The 10,000-nt window shown below is 34.9% G+C and overlaps 2 protein-coding genes, 3 non-coding genes and 1 pseudogene across 5 annotated transcripts in view; 2 read left to right on the plus strand and 4 right to left on the minus strand.

Moving 5' to 3' along the window:
- Positions 1-311, minus strand: part of LOC135661710 (DNA-directed RNA polymerase subunit beta') — a 7,505-nt gene extending 7,194 nt beyond the window's left edge. Inside the window, exon 1 of the mRNA XM_065176535.1 lies at positions 1-311. This exon is cut by the window's left edge and continues 293 nt beyond it. Coding sequence (XP_065032607.1) covers positions 1-160 — 160 coding nt within the window. The 5' untranslated portion in view covers positions 161-311.
- Positions 61-10,000, minus strand: part of LOC135661709 (DNA-directed RNA polymerase subunit beta-like) — an 11,683-nt pseudogene continuing 1,743 nt past the window's right edge.
- TRNAC-GCA (transfer RNA cysteine (anticodon GCA)) lies at positions 4,243-4,313 on the plus strand. Its single transcript has one exon. It is a non-coding gene; the product is annotated as a tRNA-Cys (tRNA).
- LOC135661711 (photosystem I P700 chlorophyll a apoprotein A2-like) overlaps positions 6,291-10,000 on the minus strand; it is a 10,334-nt gene continuing 6,624 nt past the window's right edge. Inside the window, exon 1 of the mRNA XM_065176536.1 lies at positions 6,291-10,000. This exon is cut by the window's right edge and continues 6,624 nt beyond it. The gene's annotated coding sequence lies outside the window, so the exon portion shown is untranslated.
- On the minus strand, positions 7,962-8,035 carry TRNAD-GUC (transfer RNA aspartic acid (anticodon GUC)). Its single transcript has one exon. It is a non-coding gene; the product is annotated as a tRNA-Asp (tRNA).
- TRNAT-GGU (transfer RNA threonine (anticodon GGU)) lies at positions 9,418-9,489 on the plus strand. Its single transcript has one exon. It is a non-coding gene; the product is annotated as a tRNA-Thr (tRNA).

Here is a 10,000-nt window from a genome sequence, read left to right on the forward strand (position 1 = left end):
TCTTATAATGAAACGTATAGGGCTTTGTCACCTCTCCAACTATCTCTCCATTAGGTAAAATTTTGTTGGCCCAAGCCTTTATTTGTTGAGGAGAAACTAGTCCAATTCGAAGTTGTTGATGTTTATACCGGTCAATCATAGAATAGAAATTCTGATTCATTCAGATCAAGCTTCCTTCCTATTAATCTGGAAGTTCTTCTCAGATACAAGGAAATGATTCAGTTCTAGAGCTAAAGATCGTAGTTCTCGAACGAGCAATCGAAAAGATTCTGGAGCATCTTCTGGGTTAGATACTCTTCCTCCAATGATCGTAGCACCAAGTACTTCTTGACGAGCTCTAATATGATCAGATTTATAAGTAAGCATCTCTTGTAAAATATGAGCAACACCAAATCCCTCTAGAGCCCAAACTTCCATTTCCCCTACTCGTTGTCCCCCTTGCTTCGCCCTTCCTCTAAGGGGTTGTTGTGTAACAAGTGCGTAATGTCCACTAGAACGTCCATGGATTTTATCATCAACTTGATGAATTAATTTTAAAATAGGACTTTCCTATTAGAACAGGTTGTTCAAAAGGATTTCCTGTTCTTCCATCAAATATTCTGCTTTTTCCCGGATATTCGGGTTCAAATACCCATGGATTTTTTGTTTGCTTACTGGCTTCATATAATTCGGAAAACACTAGTTTTCTCGAAGCCTCTTGCTCATATCTCTCATCAAAAGGTGCTATTCTATAATGTCTCTTTAGCAGATCCCCCGCTAACCCGAGCGAGCATTCAAATATCTGTCCCACATTCATTCGTGATGGTACTCCTAATGGGTTGAAGACCATATCAACAGGTGTTCCATCTTGCAAATAGGGCATATCTTGTCTAGGCAAAATTTTTGAAATGATACCCTTATTCCCATGTCTTCCAGCTACTTTATCACCTACTTTGATTTCACGTTTCTGTGAAATATATACACGAATCATTTCTGAATTATAACAGGAACCCCCCTTTTTCCGGATCCATCTCACATCAATAACGCGACCTCTTCCGCCTATAGGTAGTTTTAGAGAAGTTTCTTTTGCAGTGGATACCTGAATTCCAAGTATGGCTCGTAATAATCTATCCTCTGGAGCATACGACGATTCGTTTGCTGTCTGAGGTGTTAATTTACCTACTAAAATATCACCTGTTTCTACCCAAGATCCCAGCATCACAACTCCATTTCTGTCTAAATTGCGGAGTAAATGAGCCTCTAGATGTGGTATTTCCTTAGTGATTCTTTCAGGTCCTTGGCTTGTCACATGAGTCTGAATTTCATATTTCCGGATGTGAAAAGAAGTATAAATATCTTCATATACCAGACGTTCGCTAATTAGTACTGCGTCTTCAGAATTGTAACCCTCCCATGGCATATAAGCTACTAATACGTTTTTTCCTAAAGCAAGTTCCCCCCCAACTGTAGCCGCACCGTCCGCTAAAATTTGTCCTTTTTTAATGCATTTACCCCGCGGAACCTGAGGTTTTTGATGCATACAAGTATTTTTGTTGGAACGTTGATAGATAACTAATGGAATACTTATACTTATAGTAGTGTCCCCATTACTTGATAAAATGATCTTGTGAGGGTCAGTATAAATGATCTTTCCCTCGTGTTCGGCTATAGCGGAAACCCCCGAATCCAGAGCCGTTTGGCGTTCCAGTCCAGTTCCAACAATGCACCTCTCGGACTGAGAAAGCGGAACTGCTTGGCGCTGCATATTAGAACTCATTAAAGCCCGATTCGCATCATTATGCTCGATAAAAGGAATGAGGGAAGCTCCAATAGAAAAATATTGGAAGGGAAAAATACTTCTAAGATGAATCTGTTCCCATGCAATAGTCAGGAACTCTTGACGGTATCGGGCTGGAACAACCTGTTCTTCCTGAATACCCCGATTCAAGGCCAAAGAATTTCCCGCTGCTACCATATAATATTCATCTCTATTTGGTGATAAATAAACTATCTGTGCCTCTTTTGATCTTTCAGATATTTCATAAAATGGACTCTCTATAGATCCCCAATGGCCAATCCTCACATGAATGGCTAAGGATCCAATAAGTCCAACATTGATTCCTTCGGACGTGTCAATTGGACAAATACGTCCATAGTGGCTAGGATGAATATCTCGTATCCGAAAACTAGCAGTTCGCCCCGTCAATCCTCCAGGACCCAAATAACTCAATTTTCGCCCATGAACGATTTGTGTCAATGGATTAGTTCGATCCAAAACTTGAGATAAAGGATGTAGGCCAAAAAACGATTCATAAGTGGTTGTTAATGAAGTTGAAGTTACCAAATTTTGAGGAGTCGGTATCAATTTATGCCGAATTGCTCCACATATAGTTCCTCGAACCGCATTTTCTAAACGAACAAGAGCCAGTCCGAATTGATCCTGTAACAGATCCGCTATAGAACGAATCCGTTTATTTTTCAAGTGATTCATATCGTCAAGTGTACCCATTCCAAATTTAATTCCGATCAAATGATCCGCAGCAGCCAATACATCTCGTGGTAATAAAAATGTATTGTTCTGAGGTATATCAAGATTCAGTCTCCGGTTCATATTTCGTCGACCAATCCTTCCTAATTCACATCTTTGTTGAAAAAATTTCTTTTGTAATTCTTTACATAAAGACTCAGAAAATACCGGATCCCCGCCTACACAAGCAAATTGTTGATAAAATTCCAAAATAGCATTTTCTTTTGACCCAATCTTTTTTTTCTCCTTATCATTCGGGAAAGACAAGAAAATTTCAGGGTAACAAACATTATCTAGAATTTCTCTTAGATTCGAACCCATAGCTGATGATAGAATTAGAATAGATATTTTTTGTTTCCTACTTACACGGGCCCATATCCTTGCTTTTCTATCAATTTCTAATTCCGATCTTCCTCCCCAATCTGATATTATTGTGCTGGTATAGACAGAAATTCCGTTATGGTCCAATTCTGAACGGTAGTAAATACCAGGACTTTGCAATATTTGATTGATCACAATTCTGTATATTCCATTTACTATAAAGGTTCCCAGGGAATTCATTAGGGGAATGTTTCCAATAAAAACGGTTTGTTCTTGCATATCTCTACCGGTTTTCCAAATTAATCCCGCGGGTACATATAATTCAGAAGAATATGTGAGTGATTCATACACAGCATCTCTTTCGTTTATCAAGGGTTCTACCAATTGATATCTTTCCACAAATAATTTAAATTCAATTTCTTGATCTGTATCTTCAATTTTTGGAAACTTATGAAATTCTTCCGTCAAGCCCTCATTAATGAACCTACAAAATCCCTCAAATTGGATCTGACTAAATCCAGGTATTGTGGACATTCCCTCATTTCCATCATTCCGGAGCATCTTAATCTTAAGTTTCCTGTTTATTGAAAAATCCCATTATTAGCTCACTATTTATCGAACCATACGGATCGATCTAGCAATGATGGAATGTATATTCTGTTTACTGAATCACATGAAATTTTAGCCAACTCCATATACCATATATGTATTTCATACGTATGAACGGAAATGAGACAGAGGAATGAAGAGCATTTTCGACGCAAGTTCGAATTTGCGACAGGTACAACAGGAACAATATAGAGTTTCCCTTTTTAGCATACTTAATTTTATTTGAGTTTCATTTCATGTTCAAAAAAAATTTCGAATTATTTTTTTGCTAGTAGAATATATAGAATATGATTGAATTGCGTAATAGGAGTAATATTTATTAAGTGCATGCCAATATAGCTATCTACCTGTCCGCATATCACATCTTTTATCGTAATTTCACTTGTGGCAACAGAAGTCAGGTCGCACTATATCATAATTCCTATTTTTTCTATTGCATATAGAAAATGAAAAAAGAAGGCACGACGATTCTCTATAGGGATATGGGATATGTACATAAGAGCGGTATCTGTGTAACAATTTCTGTTTTGAGGTTTACATATACACATATATATTGTTATAATTTATATTGTTATAATTGAAATTGAAAAAGATTGATTATTGAAAATAATTGATACTGAATTAGTCATAAATCAATTTGATTTTGTTATGCCATTAAGGAAACGCAACAATTTGAGATACAAATTGAAGAACCTTTCGCTAATTCAAAACAACAAAACAAATAGTTAATGGTTCCAATTTGCCCTGAATTTTTCAGTCTTTGACCAGAAATCTATTTTTTATCTTATTTGGATCGAATTTGGTTTGGCGACATGGCCAAGTGGTAAGGCGGGGGACTGCAAATCCTTTATCCCCAGTTCAAATCTGGGTGTCGCCTGATCAACAAAAAACTTGGGATTTCTTATTCTGCTGATTTAACTCGACGAATTCTGTCCCCGGAGAAGGAGAGGCAAAAGGATAAGCCTATCGATACTTTATTTTTAGAATCTGTAGTTCTATAAAGAAAGTCAATTTTTTTAAAGAAAGTCAATTTTTTTCTAAAAATCCGGGCTTTGGGTGTGGCCCAAACCGGTACAAATAGGGATGAAGTAAGCCTTACTTATTAATATGATTATGATTTTAATATGATTATGATTGGTTCGGACATTTATTTTATAAGTAGAATAAATAAATAGTGAAAGTAAATTCTGGGATTCAAAACTACGAAAGTAAGAGGTCGGAAATCTTGGTATCCAAAGGTTCCTAAAGGACACTCCATTTTTGCTACTAGGATTGAAGAAGAGATTGTACGAAAGACTATCAAGAATTCCTAATTATTTTACACTACCACCGTTGTGTCTACTGACTCTGTCTGGAATTCGATTGGATAGGCTGATGGGAAATCAATTTAGAAGTTGTGGAAAGGACTGAAGATACTTTGTATCCAGACTCACGAGAGTCTCTGAGTACTCAAACATTCAATCAGGATAGTTGGTCGGCTCTTATTGAGTAAAGAGTAAAAGTAAAAGTTGAAGAAACAAAAAAATTTCTTTGCCCGTGTAGGAATTTCTTTGCCCGTGTAAGATAGGGGGATTACGAAAAAAAGAAAGAATGTATGTAATACTGGTGATGGTGTCTCCCCATTCTTTCACAAAAAAAACAGTAAGGCTTAGATCAAATAGGAAATAGAGGTATCTGATAGATAGTTATCTATCTTGATGGTATATTTTGATGTCTTTTGCTTATGAAAAAGGGTAACAAACAATAGGTCTTAGTACTCCTACATGTTCCATTGGGATAGGAGTATTCCTTTGTTATTTCATTTTCCGAGAAAAGGTGTGTGTATTGTATTTATGCTTAATGCTTCCCGATTCTACCAGAAATCTTATAATCTTGTTACGAGTAGATTCATTGGATTGGTTCATCAATAGCCTTAAGTTAAGTCAGAATTCCATTTTGACTCTGCGCCATTGATTCCACTATGATTATTGATCAATAATGGAATAATTCCTTCATAGAGATAGGAGACATAATTTATATGGATATAGTAAGTCTCGCTTGGGCTGCTTTAATGGTAGTCTTTACATTTTCCCTCTCACTCGTAGTATGGGGAAGGAGTGGACTCTAGGGGTACTACTAATCGAGTAATCGATTGAGTAATTGAATTCTATCAATTGTTTAATTGATCGTTTTGCAAAGCTTTAAAAAAAGAATGTCTCTGTTTCAAAATTATACTGAAATACAGTAATGAATAAGAAAATACAATAATGAATAATAACCATTCGATCAAAGAATGAATGATTACTATAGTTGTATTTCGAAACCTAAATCTACGCATGATAGGAAATTTTTTCCAACCGAATTCTTCCTAAATATTCTATTTTGATAAACCAGCTCTTACCAGAATTATGGATATTACAAAAAGAAAAAATCTGAAATTGGTTTTTTCTTTTTTTCTTTATTTGTTTCCCTCTTTCTTTACTTTTACTGTTCTAAGAGAAGAGAAAGCCGTTCCGCTATTCTAATTATATTAGATTACGACAATACATACTTTCTATTGGAAATGACTAGTTGTTGTCCAAAGAGGTTCTACACATAATAAGATTAGATCTTTCTTCCGTTGAGCGATCCACATATCGCGCATTTCACCTTTTTTTTAGACTCCTAGAGATTTTTTTATGCTTTTTTTGACTCATCTCATGTCATGTTTAAGCATAAAAAATTGGGAAGGTCTACTCTATTAATCTACTTCTTTTTCAAATCTGAAGAAGTTATCATGGAATAGAACTCCGCAGATCATCTGTTAATAGATCAAGCAATGACTTCTTGAGATGGGAAATCTAAAAAAAGAAAAAGATTCTTTTCTTTGGTTTCGTTTTCTTTTATCTTTTTTTTTATTTAATTTATAGTAGAATATGCCCATACTCTTTTTGTCTTGCTCCATTGATTCCTTTGATAGATCTCGGGACCTATACCTATATATATATAAATTCTAAGAAAGCCAGGAATTAGAAGAGTTGGTCTTCAATTATTTTGAATTGATCGAAATCCACACAAGTAAATGTAGCCAAAAAAATAATAGAATTGGACTGTTATTTTGATGTACTATTTAGATATACATCTAATCTATGTACATACATATTGTATATTGACCTAGATATAGGCTTTCTCTATATAAAAGCCTATATCTGTATACAGTACAACTTTCTATGAAAATCATTAATAGGATAATAAATACTATACCATACTATCTCGGCTCAGATACTACTATCTCAGATACTTATTATCTCAGATACTTATGATTCCAGACAGATCATTTCATTTAAGACTTGGAGTTTGAATCCGTTTCTTTCATTTATTCAATCATTGATAAGAACTAATAAATCAAGTTTCAGTCAAATTAATCATTTTGACTGACTGTTTTTACGTAGATGATAAGTAAAAAGGCAGTAGGAACTAGAATGAACAGTGCAGTAGCAATAAATGCGAGAATATTTACTTCCATAATCTCATTGTTTTTTTACTTCGCAATAACTCGGGATCTAATCCCATAGAGATGAGAAATTTGATTCCTGTAAATTCAATGGGATGAATTGCATCCTGATGATACTGAATCGGATCAATATTATGAATAACAATATCTGATCTATCAAATCGATTCATCGTCGAGAATTGAATAGTATAACATAGGAAGATCCTTTATCCATACTAAATCTGAAATGGGATTCCTGATCCAATAAAGAATCCCATTGAATTTTCATCCTTTTCCACTTTTTCTTTTCTATAAATAACCCTACCGTCTTCCTTATATACTCCTCCTTCGTTATACTTATACATACAATTATGTACATACAATTATGAGGTATTATATGACTGGTATTCTATGAATCACACACAGATCCAAAGAGTAGAAGTGAGATGGAAAAAGGACGGGTTAAGTATAAAAGATCTAATATAATTCCAACAAATTTAATAAAAAGGAACGTTGCTTGGTCTTTTCTTTTATTTGATTAGTATCTCTTTCTTCGATTGGGACTGGAAGGCATACATCAAAAATTCAGTGTGCAATTTAAATGAGAATGAGATAGATTGTTTCCAATTAGTCATTGAGGATACACAAACAAAGTCGAAGCTAAAAAGGGTTGTCGTTTAACCTGACAAGTACTCTGTCGAGGTAATTATGTTAAGTTCATTATGTATTGTACAATAAACGAATACAATTTGCGTATGTACTCTCGGTAAAAATAGGAGCACTCTATTCTATTTCATTTATCAAGAAAATCGAAAAAGAAAGTCAGACGAGTATCTCTTAAAATACTAAATATAGGAATACCACCGATTGTACGAATCTATATATGTTATGTCTCTCCCTTATCACTCGGCACTAGTGGAAGAAATGGAAATTCCTGTATTTGTCTGATGATAAATGCGAAATGAAAAACAAAAGAAATAAGGATCTCCACTGGGGATTAGATCTTGCCCCCTGTCTCCTTTTTCACGGAAAATAGATAAATTCATTTCTCCATTCATCGGTCGGATCCTAGTTCGGGACTGACGGGGCTCGAACCCGCAGCTTCCGCCTTGACAGGGCGGTGCTCTGACCAATTGAACTACAATCCCAGCGAGGTGTATGGTATACATATTCTTAATGGTTTCAGAAAAACATTTTCTTCGTCGCGTTGTAACAGAGACACGAATGATATACTAACTGATATCATATACACATAGAACACATAGATATGGACTATAGTGAAAGTGACACGGATTACTAGTAACCTGTGTTTATTTTATTTTATTGCCAAAAATAGATAATCAACCTTTCATTGAGAAAAAACGATTTTTCCTTTCATAATCTTTGCTTTGATTAAGTATTATGAATCTAGATCGTTAGAAAGAAAAGATCAGAACGAATGAGAAAAACATGGATAGAGAAACAAAAATGGACTCTTTCTCTTTTACGGATCAGGTATTTTTGTTTCTGGGGGACAAATTGGTTATATCATTGGTTATATCATATTCATGGAGCGGCGAATTTTTGGGCCGAGCTGGATTTGAACCAGCGTAGACATATCGCCAACGAATTTACAGTCCGTCCCCATTAACCGCTCGGGCATCGACCCAGGAAGAATTCCTTCTAGGCTTATTGATAATCCATGATCAACTTCCTTTCGTAGTACCCCCAGGGGAAGTCGAATCCCCGCTGCCTCCTTGAAAGAGAGATGTCCTGAACCACTAGACGATAGGGGCATATCCGCCCAACTGTCATCATACTATGATGATAGTATGAGTAGTTTTTTGGAATTGTCAATATAATCTAATGATATGACTAGATCTGAACACTCTTTTCTACTTTTATGTTATGATTCCATAGAATTTTGTTTTGGATTTGATGGTTCATGAATGAACCATCCCATACTATTTTATATAGCGAAAGGAGGTACAGGACTCCGTCAGTTCAGGCAGTGATTGGTCCGACAGAACAGAAAAGGGGGTAGAACCCCACTTAATTTCTTTTCTTCAATTTTAACTCATTAATTTTAACTTAACTCATTGCTTCGTTCATTGTTCAGATAAAATATGCCTATCACTATCTCACATTAAGTCAGAAAATTAAAAAACGATAGAAATTTTCCTTTTTTCTTTTTTATTTTTTTATAAGAATTCGGTTCAGGGTACGAATACCCTCATCACATGATTCAAGAAAATCTATCGAATCTATGTCGATGTCAGATTGGTACATGTATCAATCAAGTGAATCTTGTTTTGATGAGTCAGTAAAGGTAAACAAGCGGGGTCGGTCTTGAAACAATTCACTGCATTATTTTTATCAAAAAAAAAAATAAAAAATTTGCCCACTTTTTACTTTTGGGGGGTAAATCAAATTGATTGCTCCTAAATGAACTATGTATATATTATGTGCATATATGTATATATCATGTACATATATTATGCAGTAGACTCATAATGGAAAAAGGCTATAATTCATGAATCGAATAAAACAAGCCCTTTTAACTCAGTGGTAGAGTAACGCCATGGTAAGGCGTAAGTCATCGGTTCAAATCCGATAAGGGGCTTTTTCCACTAAACTAAAGTTTGAGTCTTTGTTTTTCGGTGGAGAATAGAGATTTCTTTTTATTTCTAAAAAGAAAAGGGTAACCACCATTATAATGACTTCTGATTATTACGAGTTATAGTTAAAAAGTGAAACATTATTCATTATTATTAGTATAAATAATAATGAATAATTGTAGTTATTAGAACTAGTCTACTCTGTACTGACAAAGTAGTCCTCTTCATGTCTAATTATTCAAATTTTTGTTTTTGGACAGGAATATTCTAGATGTCCAATCGCTATTATGAATCGCCAAACCAAAGTATTCTTACTTCTCCATTGTTTTTATCAAACCCAGCATCAAATTCTAAATCAAGAAAAAGTAAGTGGACCTAACCCATTGAATGACGACTATATCGGCTATTCTGATATTAAAATTCGATATAGATGAAATTGTACAAGCGGATTTTTTTATTTCCTTAGACCACGCAAGTCAGGAATTTGTCGATATTTCCGATTTAATGAATCTTCTT

Source organism: Musa acuminata, unplaced genomic scaffold (assembly GCF_036884655.1).
Source record: "Musa acuminata AAA Group cultivar baxijiao unplaced genomic scaffold, Cavendish_Baxijiao_AAA HiC_scaffold_565, whole genome shotgun sequence".
Lineage (NCBI taxonomy): Eukaryota > Viridiplantae > Streptophyta > Magnoliopsida > Zingiberales > Musaceae > Musa > Musa acuminata.